Genomic DNA, 19,096 nt, shown 5'->3' on the forward strand with positions numbered 1-19,096 from the left:
TATTTTTTAATCCAAGATGAGGCGTAGAATTTTTACGATGCGCTGCACCTCGTGCGTGCGCGCCGTTAGCATCATTAGCATCAAAGGCAGGCAATCGCAAAGTACTGTGTGCTAACGCAAGAAACTGCTGAGATGCCTTATTTGTTATGTTCGACGAAGGCCTCAACAAGACAACCAAGTCCAAACAGTTGGACCAGCATGTGAGGTATTGGATCGGCGACCAAGTCGCATCCAGATACTTTGGGTCGCAGTTTATGGGTCATGCGAAGGCAGTGGACCTGCTTAACATTTCAAAGTAAGTTGCCAATTTCTCCAATTAAAATGTGGTAGATGCAATAATGTATTTCTGCACGGTTTGCCTTTCGAATGAATGTGAATTTCGCAGTTTTAACTCAAGAGTTAGCTATGCTCAATGGGGTATTGGCAGGTGCACTAGCCTTAGCATGGAACCCGGAGTCGTAGATTCACCATCACTCTCAGATAAACAACACAATTGACACTGTCTATTATTGGAACGAGTGCGGGTTAACGTACTAACGTTGATCTGAATAACATGGCATGGTGATAGGCAAATTATAATGAAGGTGATGGTAAAACACCTCCTGGTATATTTAAATGTTTTTCTTGATTAAATAAGAGTATGGATTTTCTCTATCTGATTAAAAGAAATGTCTTCAATAGCTAACAAAGGATTAACATGTGTTTTTTTATACTTCTTGTAATGTGATTAGAAAAAAAACAATTACCAAGGGAAATGGTCATGTGTAGCTTTTTAGTGGCTGTTTTTTAAACTTTGACTGCCAATTGCAAGCACTTTACATACAGTTAAGGTGGCCAACTTGACAATCACCTACCTACCACCTTGACCAGGTCCTCTTAAAAGGGAAACCTGTTGTATTGCAAATGTAATTTCTGAAGTTGCTTTACAATAATAGTGTAAAATCCATTTTATCCGGGGGGAAAAAAATTCTGAAAGACCTTAGATTTAAATGTGTTTTAATTGTATCTTCAATAAATGTGCATTCTTTTGTCAAACACACTTAGTAATTGAGGTTAAATTCGATGTTCAGTGCTTTATTTTTTTAATATAATTCAATATTATCTAAATAATGGGTGCGAGAAAAGTATTAATTTTCAGTTGAAATGGCATTAAAAAAGGTCTTAAAAGTCTTGAATTTAGATTTATCAATCCTGGGGGGACCCTGACTTTTTAAAATAAACTATAGAGAAAAATATGAGTGTTGGGTGTGCATCCATGAACTGGCTCAACAATACGTCTCCACGGTCCTCCTCTGACCACCGTTCATTTATAAGTTAAGGTGACAATTATTATTGTAGTAACATCGCCAAAGAAATCGCCAGCTTCGCCACGTTATTGTCATTTATTTCACAACTTATTCAACACAAAAAGCGTACTGTCTGCTGCAATTGACGGTGTTCTCAAAAAAAACATTGAAAGTGAAAGTGAAACTCTCAAGCTCACCGTTCTCTGTCTCTGGCACGTCAGCCCCGCGGTGCTTTCAGGTACATCAGAAAACGTCCACCACATTAGAACCCGATTCGTTACATTATTACAGGAATTATTATTATTATATTATTCCGATTTTTACTTATAATTTATGTACTGTTCTCTCTATGTGTTAGGCTTCCAAGCGTTAACATAGATAAACAGTCACAAAGAGAACATGTGAGGGCAGAACAATTTATTTGTTTTGCTATGTGTAATTGCCATTTGTAATAGTACCAACAGTATTTATTAAGGATTTAGTGTAAGTTTTTGGGCTGTAGAAAGAATTAATGGAAATATAATGTATTCCTATGGGAAAATCCTGCTCGACATACGACCATTTCGACTTAGAAACAAGCTCCTGGAACAAATTAACTTCGTATGTAGAGGTACCACTGTGCTGTAATTTTTGTAGAAAAAAACAAAACAAAAACAAAACATTATTTTTCTTTCATTTCTTTTCTTTTTAGGGCAAACCAACCTATGAAACCCTTAACCTCCTTTCAGACATACGCTCAACTCCGTTTAAACGGGTAGCCCTTATGTCTGAAAGCAATTTCCCGTGTCGACTAACAAAGAGACACTAACAAGGTCATGTCCTAGTATAATGTCCGGGACTAACCCTGGATGTAGCAGGTGTGAAAGGAGCTGTTTAATTTCCTGGTCAAAGCAGAAAGTTTGATGATGTAAATATCATGGCGGGCTGATCATCACTTCCTATTTCTTTGCAGTAAAACGAAAAGCGGTAAACAAACATCGCAATTATCAACATGACACACTGGAAATAGCCAAATTAAACTGGAAACATAACGAAATTAAATTGCTGCTGGATCTCAGAGCCGAGGAAGAGAGTCCATCATCCATCTTTGGAAATGTGTGGTTTATTTTGTTGCCAATGCCAACCAAAAATGACAAAATGTGTGGGTTATATAATTCCGCACCCTGCCTTCTTCGTACAGAGAGCTTCGAGTCGTCAACATGGAACAAGTCTGAATGTGTCCAACCCAGGTAATTCACGGGATATCTCCCCATGTCTAAAAGCCATGACACGGGTAAATCCTGTGTCACTTTACAGAAGAATTTACCGGGATATAAATCTAAAAGGGGCTTTAGTAGCGTTTTGTCAGTGCCTATTTAAAAATGCATACAGTACAGGCCAAGTTTGGACACACCACATTCAATGCAACACAAATGAAGGTCCCGAGCTGGTGGGAAATGTTCATGGCAGTGTTTATTAATCTTTAATTTTGTATAAATGCAAAATCATATTGGAGGTATGGCCTCCTCAGCAGCTACCCTCCGCAAACAAAACAAACCTACTGGTTGATGTCAAACCTGACAGAGAATATAATATCGATTTGTAGTTTTATGCATTTATTATGGAAGTATTTATCTGTTAAACAGTGCGAATTAGAGGAAAACTTTGCATACCGATTTACAGTGTGCGCCCCTGAATCTTCTGCTTGCGCCCCTAAAATTTTTAATTTAGGGGCCACTGCGCTCCTAGTAAAAATATTAGTCTGGAGCCGTGCTATTGAAATACTATGGCCATTTCATGAATAATGGAAGTGCAAATCTTACATTGTGCACCTTTTAAGTAAAACAAATAAGGTTCATAAATTACTATTGACACACTGTTGCACACCTAAAATATTGCCTGTTCTAGTCAATGGCTAAGCTCTAAGGATAGCAGCCACTTCTCCATGAGAAAACTTTAAATAAAAATGTGGTTGCTAAAAGAGGCAAAGATAATCTAATTTAAGACTGACCTGAGGGATTAAGGTGTCAGTGGGATTGAGACACAGCATGAGAGAGGAAGTGAGTCTTGATCAGGATGGACCCAAGGGCGATATGTTGAGACTGAAGCAGAGATCAGCACGTCATTAGGAGGGACAGCTTGAAAACACCGTGACTTTCATGTAGAAGACTAGAGCGTTGCTATTCATTTCTTTTGGAGCACATTATATGACTAGGAACCAATTTTTTGTGTGTTGTAAAGGACCCAGATCAATTTTCTAACAGATACACTACAGTACTGAATTAAGACTAATAATTTTGGACAGTTTATTTTTATTTGTATTTTTTAAACATTTGAAATGGCAATGGCTCTGCTGCAGCCTCGGCAGCAGCGGCGTCTCCAACAGAGGAAACATATTTTCCTTGACTTTGATGATGACGGTGCCATTTATGAGGTGGAGGTGGATGTGGTAGGTTTATTGAACATGACTCACTTGTCTTTGTGACTAGTTCTTCGAATGACTTTCCTTGAGAATTGTAAGTATATAAAAATTAAAGCACTATGGACGATACTGTGGTGTCCTTGGTACGTAAACTATTTAACAACACAAACCACATTGCCATGTGATCAGAAAATCTAAACGTGGCTCCTTCCTCAATTCTGTCATTAAAATGAATAAAACTTGCAAGCTGCTTGCAAGCATGACTCATATAGCTTCTTTGAGTTTCTCAAATTTATGCAACCTCATGACTTAACAAACTTTGAGGTTAAAACTATCGGGAGACATTGTAATACTCCATCTAAAAGATGTTTTTGAAACATTAAATACACAAAACGTGTTCATGTTTTTAAAAGACGTGGACAGAAAACACACGAGCGAAACTTTGATTACAAAGAATGTTTAATTATTCATGAAGAGATATATTCTCCGGTGTGCTTAAATCAGAAAAGGTACATACCGTATGCAGAATGCAGTATTTTTCATGAGCTCAGATGTGTTTATTGTGGCTAATCAGTGCATGTTTAAAAAAAAATGCTGTGTGACCACCTAATTCAACCTCCACTCTTAAAAGATTAAATTTAGCAGCAAAAATGTAAACTGTAATTAATGTCTGAGTGTCATTTGCTTGTAAGTTCTCTGATGTTTAAAAAAAAATCCCATTATTTTATACACAAATGCTTGTGCTCAGGTGCTGGACATTGGGGATAGCTTAACCATCCCAGATGAGTTTACTGAAGAGGAGAAGACCACGGGTTTATGGTGGAAGCAGCTTTCTGCAGGGGCAATGGCAGGAGCAGTGTCCCGAACCGGCACTGCCCCCCTGGACAGAATGAAAGTGTTCATGCAGGTGTGTCAAACGTGTATAGTTAAAATTTAGGGTTCTTTTCATTTTTGGCTAAACTTTTCACTGCCATCAATACTCAAAATAATTCTTAATTTACAGGTTCACGCTTCCAAGAATAACCAAATCAACCTGGTCAGCGGGTTCAAGCAAATGCTGAAAGAAGGAGGCTTGGCATCTTTATGGCGAGGAAATGGTATTAATGTACTGAAGATAGCCCCTGAAACTGCCATTAAATTCATGGCCTATGAGAAGGTAATATTTTAATCAATCTATAGTTTTTCCAGTTTTTGTATGAAAAGTGAGTGTTGTGCTTTGATCTCTTTTCACATTTTGACAGGATGAGGTTAGGATAATTTCTTTCTATATACTCCCTTTATCTGTACCGCCAGGGCCAGGGCATAACAGCCAGCCTGAGCGGGGGAAAGAGGGAAAAGAAAGAGGGGGAAAATGGGAGAGAAAATGAAAAAAATTGGGCGAATGTCCACGAAAACAGCAGAAAAGACGAAAAGAAGTCAATGGGAGGACGGGGGTGGGATGCGTCACCAGCTGGAATCGAACCACCGCTAGCCAGAACAGTGGTGACTTCCTGTCACTTTTTTTTTTTTTTCAATCAAACTTTATTCCTTCACACATTACGTCAGCGGTGACTTACAGTCACATGTTGTTGTTGTTTTTTTTTAAACAATCAAATCTTTAATTATTAACAATACGTCATCAGATTTTGTTTTGTTTTGTGTGTTTGTTTGGGGCCTAAATGTATGTAGTAGTAAGGAGGAATTTCAATTGCAATTACACACACAAAGAAAACTATGATTGTAAAGTAATGTATTAAAGAAAATGTTCACAATGTTACATTAACGTAAAAATGAGATTTATGTATCTCCACCATTATGTCATTTTAAACACATAACAGTTATTCATGTCCTCAAATATAACACTAATAACAACTGGAAATTCTTCAACAACAAAAATAACATCACGTATGTCCAAAAATATGGATTTTACATTGTGAGAAAAAAGTGGGAATTATTCACAACACGAACTATTTACAACATGCAAATTTTAAACACGTATTTAAAATATAAAAAGCAAAAAAATCACACAAGCAAAATAAACAATATTCAGTTTTGAACAAATGTCAATGTTTGAATGTTTATTAATTATATTTACATTGTGAGCATGTTCCTCCACTCCTCTATGGTTTTGCCAGAAGCAGGACAGTACCATATTCCCTTTACCTGGCTGTGACCTGTGGTGCGGTTTTTTTGTTTGTTTGTTTTTTTTACACATTTTTGGCATTTGTACTCATGGTTTTCTCTAAACCGCCTTTTCTTTGGGGCTTCCCCCCTTGCCTCTCGCTCCTGGTCTTCAAGCGCGACCCTTTTTAGTCTCCACTAAAGTATGCTGCTCGTCTCCAATGGGGCCACGCTCGTGATTGGCTGCGCCGACTTGGACTTGGTTGGCGCTATTCTTCAGCACTCGCTCGTGACTGGCTGCGCTGACTATGACACACTCGCCGGTCATCTTCGCATTTACTCGTGATTGGCTGTGCTACGTCGACCCGCTCGCTCCATCCGCTCTCTCGATTGGCACTCATGCCTTTCCCCCGCGGAAGTGTTAGCTTTAGTTACGAAAAACATTCGGATATATCGGACAGGCATTAGGAAACGTTATGATATGTTAGGATTACTTTAGGATACGTCAGGATACGTTAGGTATACGTGGGCAGGCCAATCGCCGCAAGGTGCCGCCAATCCTCACAAGGGTCACGGGTCTAGCTATATCTAATATGGAATTTGTCCTCAACTAGATTCTTCATGGTCAGAACACATACTGTCTGCATATAATACACCTGAGGGGTGTGCTTGGTGCATCTGGAGATCAATTGCATCAATGAAAGAAAAAAAAAACACAAATTGTCACATAAGAAATAGGTGTGTGATATACTACTGTATGTGATTTCCTTGATGGCAGACATTTCAGTCTACAAAAATGATTTAAGACATAAATTACACATGGCCTCGCTTTACCTGCCAGTTGACACCTTTTCATCCTTTCATTTTATATGCACCAGGTTGGTTCTTCAATGTTTATGATGGAAATAAGAATTTTAAGTGAAATAGTATTAGAAATAATAGAACCCTCCGGCCCCCCACCCAAACATATGAATGGACATTGCTAAAGCCACCACTCCACATCAATGATGGAACACTTTGGTGTATAATCAAAATGATAATACTCTGTGTTCACCGGAATATGAAAAGTTGTGAGCAAAAGTAAAGAGGAAAAACATGAGAAATATTTTTTGACCGAAGTTTTTGAGACAGGCAAAGAATAGAATATCTACGTCTCCATTTGAGTACAAAAGATTATCAAAGTAGCAGAGTTTGTATGTTCTCTCCTTGCTTGCAAGATTTTTTTTAGATTAACTGAAGCCACTTGCAGGCGTGCTGGAAGTCACTCACAGCAGGAGATGCTGAGGTTCTTTTTTTTGTGTGTGTGTTTCCCGTCCAAAAACAGCCGTTTCGGTCCAAATTGGTCGCGCTCACGTGTTTTCTCCCTACAAGGTGTGCACAGTGGCAGTACACACGCATGTTGGATAGTTTATGTACAACAACTACGAGGCTTCTACAAAGAGAGTGTTCTCTATCACCTACAGTGTGTGTTGGAGTTTATGTACTGGAAATAAAAACACCCATGTATTATAACGCAAATCAGTGCAGCTAGACGGCGTAATGACACACGAAAACATTTGAAAACTAAAAGGTCCAATAAGCCCCAGTTTAACACCCTCTTTTCACAACACTAAAACAAATTGCACATGAGTATCCAACAGTGCTCTGCACAGCAGCAGCGCAGCAGCAACAACAAACAGTTATATGGCTACAATGCAAGCATGTCTTACCTATTTGAAGACACAAAACGCAGGTAGAACTATTATCATAATCATCCTCTTTTTAGGGCCTCCAATTGAATTTTAGAAAAATTTGCTGTTTTTGTAAAGGAAAAAAAATTGCTTATTCCTTTTTGCGTCTTTTTCAACGCAGCCCAGTAGCAAGCAAAGTGTCAGGTGGTGACCATAATATTTAAAAAAAAAAAAGCTGCTCCTCTCATTCCACATTTGGATGTCACTCAACCTCATAACTCTGCGTCAAATCTGGCAGCTAAACAAAAACAATCTTTTACGTATATCTTTTGTATGAATTTGAGGGGGTAATGATGTTTTTTGGTCAATGATGAATGATTGGGAGTTGAATTTTAGTTTGCTTTCTCTCTGTTTAGCCGCCTGTCTATTTGTTCGATTTGCTTTTGTTTTTAAGGTTTTTATTGTGTATACATTTCCTCTCAGTATCTTATACTTTGTCTTACTAGTATAAGAAGATGATGGCTAGCGAACCTGGGAAGATCAAGACACATGAGAGGTTCATTGCTGGATCGCTTGCTGGCGCAACAGCACAAACCGCCATCTACCCCATGGAGGTGCGTTCTTCAACACACATACCTTTTTTCCTCTCATAGTAATGCCAATCTACCAATGATGTATCTGCATTTGAATACAAATGGACTTTTTTTCAGTGGCTTTTTTTGGTATGATTTTCGACGGTATGATTATAGGTAAAATAATTTGCAAGTCTGATGTACTGATTTCTATAATGGTGTTACAAAGCAGTAGTATATTTTACCTACAGACCATAGACTTATAATATATTGACGGGCGCGGGGCCGATTAATAGGGGGCCTGCATTGTTGGCGTGGTCGTCATAGCTGACCGAGTGGAATCGCAGACAAAGAGCTTTTTCTGTTGAAAATTCTCATGAATAAATGCTTAAATCCCTGAATTCTTCATAGATATGGACGTAAAACAGTCTTGATTCTTAGTTAAAAGCAAAATACCGTGCAGTTAGCATTTATTTTACGTAAATATTGCGAACTATGATGCTAGTCAGTATGCAAATTAGCGGCCGCCATATCATAGACAAAGAAATTTTTCCGTTGAAAACCTGCCTACTGCCCGTAGTTAGCTGGGATAGGCTACAGCACCTCCGTGACCCTCGTGAGGAAAAAGCCGCATGGAAAATGAATGAATGAATGAATGCAATTCTTGTGAATAAATGCTTAAATTCCTGTATTCTTGATAGATATGGACGTAAAACAGTCTCGATTCTTGGTTAAAAGCAAAAAAAATTTGCTGTTAGCATTTATTTTACGTAAATATTGAGAACTATGATGCTAGTCAGTAAGCAAATTAGCAGCCGCCATATGTAAACAAAGAGCTTTTTCCATTGAAAATTCCTGTGCAGGGTACCCGCGGGTTATTAAAAGTATTAAAAAAGCATTGAATTTAGTTTTCCATTATTAAAGGTATTAAAAGTATTAAATTAGCTGTCGTAAGTCTGGAATTTTTTCACCGTGGTTTTAATTTTGAAGAACATCTCAGTGCAACCTAAATTATATCCGTGACGAAGTTTTTTTTTTTTTAAATCTATAACGAAGATGACGCGTAGAATTTTTACGATGCACTGCACTACAAATCATAATGCACCTCGTGCGTGCGCGCTGTTAGCATCATTAGCATCAACATCACAACAGCAGGCAATCGCACAGTACTGTGTGCTAACGTAAGGAACTGCTTAGATGCCTTAGTTGTTATGTTCAAAAAGTTGGACCAGCATGTGAGGTATTGGATCGGCGACCAAGTCGCATCCAGATTCTTTGGGTCGCAGTTTATGGGTCATGTGAAGGCAGTGGACCTGCTTAACATTTCAAAGTAAGTTGCCAATTTCTCCAATTAAAATGTGTTAGATGCAATAATGTATTTCTGCACGGTTTGCCTTTCGAATGAATGTGAATTTCGTAGTTTTAACTCAAGAGTTAGCCATGTTCAATGGGGTATTGGCAGGTGCACTAGCCTTAGCATGGATAAACCGGAGTCGTAGATCCACCATCACCCTCAGGTACACAACACGGTTGACACTATTATTGGAACGAGTGCAGGGTAACGTCCATCTCAATAACATGGCATGGTAATTAAATTATAATGTAGGTGATAGTAAAACACCTCCTGGTATATTTAAATGTTTTTCTTGATTGGATTAGAGTATGGATTTTCTCTATCTGATTAAAAGAAATGTCTTCAATAGCTAACAAAGGATTAACATGTGTTTTGTATACATCTTGTAATGTGATTAGAAAAAAACAATTACCAAGGGAAATGGTCATGTGTAGGTTTTTTATTTTGTGGTAATTAATGGTAAACTACTGCCATTTAGTGGCTGTTTTTTAAACTTTCACTGCCAATTGCAAGATTTTCCCAAGCACTTTACTTTTAAGGTGACCAACTTGACAATCACCAGTTAAGGTGACCAACTTGACAATCACCAACCTACCACTTTGACTAGGTCCTCTTAAAAGGGAAACGTGTTGTATTGCAAATGTAATTTCTGAAGTTGCTTTACAAAAATAGTGTAAAATCCATTTTATCCTGGGGGGAAAAAAATCTGAAAGACCTTATATTTAAATGTGTTTTAATTGTATCTTTAGTAAATGTGCATTCTTTTGTCAAACACACTTAGTAATTGAGATGAAATTTGATGTTCAGTGCTTTATTTTTGTAATATGATTCAATATTATCTAAATAATGGGTGCGAGAAAAGTATTAATTTTCAGTTGAAATGGCATTAAAAAAGGTCTTAAAAGTATTGAATTTAGATTTATCAATCCTGGGGGGACCCTGTTGTGAATAAATGCTTAAATCTTTGAATTCTTTATAGATATGGACATTAAACAGTCTCTATTCTTAGTTAAACGCAAAAACACAGCGCAATTAGCATTTATTTTACGTAAATATTGCGAACTGTGATGCTATTCAGTAAGCAAATTAGTGGCCGCCATATGTAAACAAAGAGCTTTTTCTGTTGAAAATTCTTGTGAATAAATGCTTAAGCACAGGAATTCTTTATAGATATGGATGTAAAACAGTCTCGATTCTTGGTTAAAAGCAAAAAAAAATAAACACGCAGTTAGCATTTATTTTACATATATATTGCGAACTATGATGCTAGTCAGTAAGCAAGTTAGCGGCCGACATATGTAAACAAAGAGCTTTTTCCATTGAAAATTCTTGTGAATAAATGCTTAAATCTTTGAATTCTTTATAGACATGGACATAAAACAGTCTCGATTCTTGGTTAAACGCAAAACTACTGTGCAATTAGCATTTATTTTACGTGAATATTGCGAACTATGATGCTAGTCAGTAAGCAAATTAGTGGCCGCCATATGTAAACAAAGAGCTTTTTCTGATGAAAATTATTGTGAATAAATGCTTAAGTCCAGGAATTCTTTATAGATATGGACGTAACAGTCTCGATTCTTGGTCGAAAGCAAAAAAAAAAAAACTGGCAGTTAGCATTTATTTTACGTAAATATGTAGAATGTGCTGCTAGTCTTTAAGTCATTTTAGTGGCCCCCTAAGTACAAAAAACAGCTTTTTGCGTTGAAAATTCTTGTGTATAAATGCTTAAATCCCTGAATTCTTTATAGATATGGATGTAACAGTCTCGATTCTTAGTTCAAATTAAAAAAAAATGTGCAGTTAGCAGTTATTTTACGTAAATATTGCGAAGTATAATACCAATGCTGTAGCGGCTAATTTCTCCCATTTATTTTTTTCACAACGATTCAAAATGCATGCATGGTACGAAAAATATAATAAATACCTTGAATACTCAAACAAATCCCTCCCGACACAATCCTTCCTGTTTGGATGCAGTACAGCTATCGTACTTTTTCAACCTAAATTCGGCATTGGATCGCTGCATGTGACCGACTGCTAATAAATGAAGCAGAGTGTGGGACTGCCCCCTTCGGGAAGGCGTGACCGAGTGAATGGGGAATGTGTCACGTCAATATATTATGAAGTCTATGTACAGACATATTGACTTTCTTTTCCAATGTTAATGTCAGTGATTGGATGAATGAATCTATCTGTGTTAGCTGCTGGTAAAAATGCCTACTGACTTCTTTATTTCATTAAAAAAAGGAAAATAATGGCATTATCCAAATTGGTAATACAAACCTAGACCTACTGTTCTAGATTTGCAGTAATCGTGTTGTAGGTTTTGAGGAAAACAGCGCTACTGTACAAATGACAAAAATAAGCATACAAACTAAGTGTACTGTTTGTTACTTTGCTTTTATTCCGGATGCTACATTATTATATAGTACAGAGCCCACTTTTCTGTGGGTGACTGTTTGGTTAAGGATAGGCACAGTCATGTAAAAGTAATTTAAATAATGAATGTATGGTATATTATCTGTATAAATAATTCCTTTGCCAATTCAGGTGATGAAGACCAGGCTCACCCTGAGGAAGACAGGACAATACTCAGGAATGTTTGACTGTGCTAAGAAAATCCTGAAAAAGGAAGGCGTTAAGGCATTCTACAAGGGCTATGTTCCTAATATTCTGGGCATCATTCCCTATGCCGGAATAGACCTGGCTGTTTATGAAGTGAGGCATTGCACTAGTCCAAGTTTCCTTTCAACGTTATAATGTTTGTCTACGTTATCTCACATGCTTTTCTAATCATCACTAGAGTTTAAAGAACTTGTGGTTGTCCCGCTATGCCAAAGACACAGCCAACCCGGGTGTACTTGTGCTGCTGGGCTGTGGTACCATCTCCAGTACTTGTGGCCAACTGGCCAGCTACCCCTTGGCTCTGGTCCGCACAAGGATGCAGGCACAAGGTACAAACAACAAAATAATGTTCAGTAAAATCGTGAATTACGTCTTCCACAGTTGAATCTTTATTATAAATTTACCATATTTTCCGCACTAAAAGGCACATCAGAGTATAAGGTGCACCTTCAATGAATGGCCTATTTTAAAACTGTTTTCATATATAGGGCGCGCCATATTGCAAGGCACAGCAGCAGTAGTAGTAGTAGGAGTTGGGGTTGCGTTATGCCTCCATTAGGTGACGCTGCGCTAAAGGGAATGTCATGCCACGATTAACCAATATTGATCCATATACAGCGGTACCTCTACTTATGAACGTCTCTACATACAGAATTTTCAGGTTGAGACACGCCTCAACGGAAAAAATATTGCCTCTTGTTATGAAGGAAATTTCACGATACAAAAGGCAAAAATACAGTATGACTGGTACTCGCAGTCCCCAGAGTTTACTGAACTTAACATACTTATAGCTGCTCTGCCATGGGCTATTGCCTAGCATTCCTGGCATCCAATTGGCTAAGAAGGACCTCTACTGTATGTGTATGTGTGTAACCCAGCGTCCTCTTTATTTGTCCCTCGTGTTCCGACAGCTTTACATGAGTGTATGAACTTTTATTCTTTACTTCAGTCTTATTTTTTACATCATGCACAACTCTGATTTGATCTTTATTATGCAATAATCTAATTGTAACATGTGTTTATTACAGTGGTATAAAAAGGATTTGAAGCCTTTGGAATTTCTCACAGTTTTGTGTAAAATCACCATCAAATATGATCTGATCTTTGTCAAAATCACACAGATGTAAAAACACTGTCTGCTTTAACCAAAACCATATTCATATTTTAATGAGGATAGCATGCAAACAATGACAGAAGGTGGAAAATAAGTAAGTGAACCCTCTGCCAAATGAGACTTAAAGAGCAATTGAAACTAATTTTCCCCAAATAATTTGAGTCAGGTGTGTGCCCAATCACTGATGAGTGGTTTAAAGCAGCCCTGCCCAATGTAAAACACACAACTAGTAAGAATTTTCTTGATGAGAAGCATTGTCTGATGTGCATCATGGCTCGGTCAAACGAGCTGTCTGAAGACATGCGATCTGGATTGTTGATTTGTATGAAGCTGGGAAAGAATACCAAACTATCTCTAAAAGTCTCGATGTTCATCAATCGACAGTCAGAGAAGTTGTCTACAAGTGGAGAGAGTTTGGCACTATTGCTTCTCTCCCAAGGAGTGGCCATCCACCAAATATGACGCCAAGAGTTCAGTGCGGAATACTCAGAGAGGTAAAAAAGAACCCTAGAGTTTCTGCTAAAGACTTACAGAAATCACTGGCACAGTCCAATATTTCTGTGCACACATCAACTATATGTAAACCTATGGCCAAGAATGGTGTTCATGGGAGGACTCCACAGAGGAAGCCACTGCTGTCTAAAAAAAACCTCGGTTAATGTTTGCAAAAAGGCACTTAGACACTCCACAGACGTTTTGGCATAATATTTTGTGGACTGATGAAACCAAAGTTGAATTGTTTGGGAGTAACACACAACATCATGTGTGGAGGAAAAATGCAACAGCTCACCAACATCAACACCTCATCCCCACCGTGAGGCATGGTGGAGGGAGCATCATGATTTGGGGCTGTTTTGCTACCTCAGGGCCTTGACAGCTTGCAATAATTAATGGAAGAATGAATTCAAAAGTTTATCAGGATGTTTTGCAGGAAAACCTGAGGCCATCTGTTAGACCAGGGGTGTCCAAACTTTTTGCAAAGGGGGCCAGATTTGGTGTGGTAAACATGTGGGGGGCCGACCTTGGCTGACGTCCTTTATGTTGAACAATATATTTAAGCAAATTTTAGCGAGCCATTATGTGTGTCACATTTGCTTTATTAGTTTTTTTAAATTAATCATTTCAACAATCTCGCAACTAGCCTTTGTGGCTAAGCTTTTGACTCTCGGGCTCTTGTGAAACACTGCTGCTGTAACATTAAACTAGCTTCAAGTTGCTTCAATTTCTCGCTACGTATCTTCCCTGAAATCTTGTCATACATGTCAGCGTGTCTTTTTTGGTAAAATCGCCATATATTGAACGCTTCAAAAACAGCAACTGTCTCTTTGCAAATGAGGCAAACATAGTTGGTGCGTATTTTAGTGAAGAAAAAAATCCAATTTCCACCTATCCTTGAAGCGTCAGCCGTCACAGTCAACTTTTTTTTGTTGATTGTCGCCATTTTAGAAAATTGTGAGTAAAAGGTCACACGGGGTAATGTTGCTTAGAGTAATGTTGCTTTTTTAGTGGGTAAATGAGGAGCAGCATTTAGTGTGTAAGCTACCTCATATGCTAGTAGCAGTACTGCTGACCAATTTATTAAGTCTGTGTGCGGGCCAGACGTTATTGATTTTATGACAGAGGCTGGGGGCCGAATGAAATTTGACCACGGGCCGCATTTGGCCCCCGGGCCGGACTTTGGACATGTCTGTGTTAGACAGTTGAAGCTTAAAAGAGGATGGATGCTGCAACAAGACAATGATCCAAGGATGGATGCTGCAACAAGACAATGATCCAAAACACAGAAAATAAACTTCAGAATGGTTTCATTAAAACAAAATGCATGTTCTGGAGTGGCCAAGTCAAATCCAGACTTGAACCTCATTGAGATGCTGTGACATGACCTAAGGAATCTGACTGAACTATAGCAGTTTTGTAGAGCGGAATGGGCCAAGATCAGTCCTTATCGATGTGCCAGACTGATCTGCAGCTACAAGAAGCGTCTGGTTGAAGTTATTTATGCCGGGGGGCGGCGGCACAAAATATTAAATGTGATGGTTCACTTACTTATTTTTCCCCCTTCTGTCATTGTTTTCATCCTATCCTCATTGAAATATGAAAACCTATAACTGTTTGGGTGGTTTTAGTTAAATAAGGCACTGTTTTTTCATCTGTGTGATTTTGACAAAGATCAGATCACATTTGATGGTGATTTTATGCAGAAGTGTGAGAAATTCCAAAAGGTTCAGATACTTTTCCACACCACTGTGCATGTTTTGTTGCATTTTTATGCATTATAAAAGATTTATGTCTGAATTTTGTTAGGCTTGATATGGATTATACTATTTACATGGAAAACAACTCTATACTAAGGGAATTTTTAGGTTACGAAACAACTTCCAGAACCAATTCATTTCGTAATTAGAGGTACCATCGTATAAGGTACATCGGATTATAAGGTGCACTGTCGTATTTGAGAAAATTGAAGGCTTTTAGGTGCGTCTTATAATGCGGGAAATTTGGTAATTAGTTGCTCAGTGGTGTGTTTAAATGTATGGCATAATGATTTAGCTTAAGAAAAGCTAATGAATTCAGTATGTTTGCTACCCTGAGGCAGCCGCGGTTGCAATAGTAGCCTATCACTAGCTAGTGTGGAATGAATGAAAGTAACACATCTATTAGCATCCTGAAAATTGCCATACGAATCAAATGCATTACTATCAGAGTTCCTATATTATGGTGACTTGAGCATATTCATTTCCTCAGCTTCTGTTGACGGTGCTGAGCAGCTGCAGATGAACCAGATGGTGAAGAAGATTCTAGAGAAAGAAGGATTCTTTGGACTTTATCGTGGCATCTTGCCCAATTTCATGAAGGTGCTGCCAGCTGTCAGCATCAGCTATGTCGTGTATGAATACATGCGGTCAGGTTTGGGTATACAGAAATAGGACAAGCATAGAGCTTGCTGTCATTTTCATGTTATTAAATAGGGAAAGTATAAAATGCATTAAAAAAATGGACTGTAAGCAGAGGTAATGTACACAACAAAATGTCATTTGGAAATGGCACTTTAACCCTGGCATCCTTTCTTTAGTCCAAGTAATACTGAACATACTGCATTTTAAGTAAATATTTTATATTGAGTAAATTCAGATTTGATTTTGATTCCCAAAGAACCAAAAGCAGCAACAAAGAGATGCATTTCTAGTGGATGCTGCTTGACCTAATTATCTTTAATGAGCAGGAATCTACTCACCTCCATACTCACACTATGGAAATTATAAAGGCCTCAATTACACCAACATGCATGTTCATGAAATTAGTACAGTAAACACAAATGGTAAATGGAGAGTTCTTATATAGTGCACTCTGCATAACAGGCATAACCTGAACACTGTACCAGGCAGGTTCATCAATGGGGTGCATATACGTAGCATTGTTGGCCCATATACTTTTCCTAATGCTGATCAGCACTTAGAGTAGATCTCAGAAAGGCAAAAAGGAGTATATTGATCATTGCACACATACAGTACTACGAAAAAAGGAATACAATCAGTACAAGTAAATTCATTCATATGTAACTTACTAATGAAATGAAATGAAAATCTAATGTTATGATTAAGCCAAAGCAATGTAATGGCAATATTGACGTACTTTTTATTCATGGATTGTTGTATACACAACTATGGATGACCATTTACTCACCTCTTAAGAGAGCGGCATTTTGCCTCACAAAAAAGCACCTTGTCTGAAAATGCCATTATTTTTTTGCTGGGAATTTTCCCTGTTGTAATGTTAAAATTCCAGCCTTTATTATGCCTCACACTTGTGTCCTAAAATACTGTGTAAAATATGACAAGTATTTTTAAGTGGAAATTTCCCTGAAGAGTCAAGCATCTTTTCATGTACAGGTTTGTCCGTCACTGTATTGTGCTAGTCCATGAAGGCTCCTTACAAAATCATTGTGGAAGCATGTGCCTTATGTTTTTCTTCCCACAAGTTTGCCTTTATCTCCTTTTATTTGAGAATTAGACGTCCGTGTTTACATTAATAAAGACATTTCAGCACAGTTTGAATGTACTGTATTTACTTAAACCAGCGATTGGGTTTGTAAACTTTTCGAAGGTAATTTCAACAATTCAATAAGATGCACCCAGTTTCATGAGAACTGACTTCTCTGTTTTAAAGACAGTGGTCGGATTAAAATATATATATATATGGCGGAAAACAGGTGACTTGAAGTTCCGCTCTGCGACCCCCAATTTGGCCAACTTTCAAAATTGTCCGATTTGCATGTGTGATACATCATTGGAAAGCTTAAAATCTCAATTTTCTGGGGGAAGAAAATTTTGGAACTGGAGGGCATTTAAAAAAAAAAAAAAAGCAGTACCCTAACTGGAGGTGAGAGCGCACGAGAGCAGAATTAAAGACGTGAGATATTTTCGCTTACATACCTTGTTTTGATCCAAAAACTCCATGTAGCATGTATCATCGAGTGTCAAGATACAGATGTGAATGGCAACAGCTGGATTTTTGGGGGATTTTATGGGTGAAACATGGTTATATAACAAGGGTTGCGATGCAGAAATCGCAGACATCAAGGAGTGGTCGAGATTTTCTTTTTCATATATTTACCCTTTTAAACTTTTTTTTTTCTCCTTCAATTTTTCTGTTTGGATCGATTATTTATCATCTAACATAATCGGAGAAAATGTGACAGTAACAAAAAAAAAAAAAAATACAATTAAGAGATAGTTATGAGGTAGATATCCGTGACTTTTTTATAGACACCATTTTTTTCATTGTGACGTAATTTGTTTAAAAGTTTAAAAGCTGCGAGTGAAACATTTTTTAGTCTTTTTTTTTTTCTCTTAACTATTAGACATCAATTAATGATTCTAAGCTAAAAATGGCAGACATTTTGAATAATAAATATAATTACCTTCGTTTTATAGCTGGGTCAAAACAAAAGCGGTTGCGCGACGTCTGTAAACGGGGGTTTCCAGGGTAAAACGCACAAATTCAAAATAGTTTGGGGGCTCAATGCGTCTTCTATGGCAGCATATAGACATATTGTTCTGTCAAACAGTTGTTTTGGCTTAAAATACAGCAGTTTCTTTTCAAGGGGAGTGCAAGAGCAGAAACTGCTTTTTCAGTCTTGTCTGTGTTCTCCGCCATATACAAGTACTACTGTGTATTCATTATTGTATTTTGTGGTGCATCGTACCCTGCAAAGACCCCTTTACAGCTGGTCCAGAAATAGTGACGACAGCTGTTATTTTGCTTAAACTTAATAGCCTACACTAAAGTTATGTGAAATGATCAACTCACATCAAGTGTAGACAAAGTGCTAATGGCGTACTGCGAGCAGAGGCGTAGCAAGGGTCCCGGGGGCCCCAGGCAACAAGCAACATGGGGCCCTTCGAGCGTGTGCAAGTAAGGGGGACAGTTGGACTTGGAGCAATAGCATATTTAATAGAAATATAATAACGCCTCTGTCTCATAGAGCGCTTTTTAGGACACTCAAAGTGCCCGGCTTCTACATTAGGACATAAAACTACAGTAACATAGTCCACTCACCGCTATCTTGCTTCCTTTTCTCCTCTTCTGCTTTTTTTTCTTTCTTTTGTCGCTTCCAGAAGGATAACTTCTCTTCATTTTAGATATACACCAAATAACTGAGTCACGTGAGGGAGGGAGGGGGGTGTAGAGCGAGTGAAGGGGCCCCTTCAGGGAACTCAGACACAAGGCTTTCACTGGCACTGTAGCACTTGTCGCTGCGACAGTGCAGTAAAGCTGCGTGTGCTAAATTTGTTGGCCCTCTGGGGGCCCCTGCTGGCTGGGGGCCCTAGGCAATTGCCTGGTTTGCCTAGTGGGACGCGACGCTTCTGACCGCGAGCAACACGTCACTTTTACTCCTTAATATTCATGACGTTAGCAATTGTTGCTAGGCGGGTCAACCTCCCGTTTGTCCCTAATAGTAAATGAATGG

At 38.2% G+C, this 19,096-nt stretch overlaps 1 protein-coding gene across 1 annotated transcript in view; it reads left to right on the forward strand.

The window, feature by feature from the left end:
* LOC130919505 (mitochondrial adenyl nucleotide antiporter SLC25A24-like) overlaps positions 1–17,163 on the forward strand; it is a 29,593-nt gene extending 12,430 nt beyond the window's left edge. Inside the window, exons 5-10 of the mRNA XM_057842283.1 lie at positions 4,436–4,594; positions 4,691–4,843; positions 7,964–8,071; positions 11,937–12,104; positions 12,190–12,340; positions 15,871–17,163. Of these exons, the coding sequence (XP_057698266.1) occupies positions 4,436–4,594; positions 4,691–4,843; positions 7,964–8,071; positions 11,937–12,104; positions 12,190–12,340; positions 15,871–16,052 (921 nt within the window). The 3' untranslated portion in view covers positions 16,053–17,163. The remainder of the gene's footprint in view (positions 1–4,435; positions 4,595–4,690; positions 4,844–7,963; positions 8,072–11,936; positions 12,105–12,189; positions 12,341–15,870) is intronic.
* Positions 17,164–19,096: the final 1,933 nt, after the last annotated feature.

Source organism: Corythoichthys intestinalis, chromosome 7, assembly GCF_030265065.1.
Source record: "Corythoichthys intestinalis isolate RoL2023-P3 chromosome 7, ASM3026506v1, whole genome shotgun sequence".
NCBI lineage: Eukaryota > Metazoa > Chordata > Actinopteri > Syngnathiformes > Syngnathidae > Corythoichthys > Corythoichthys intestinalis.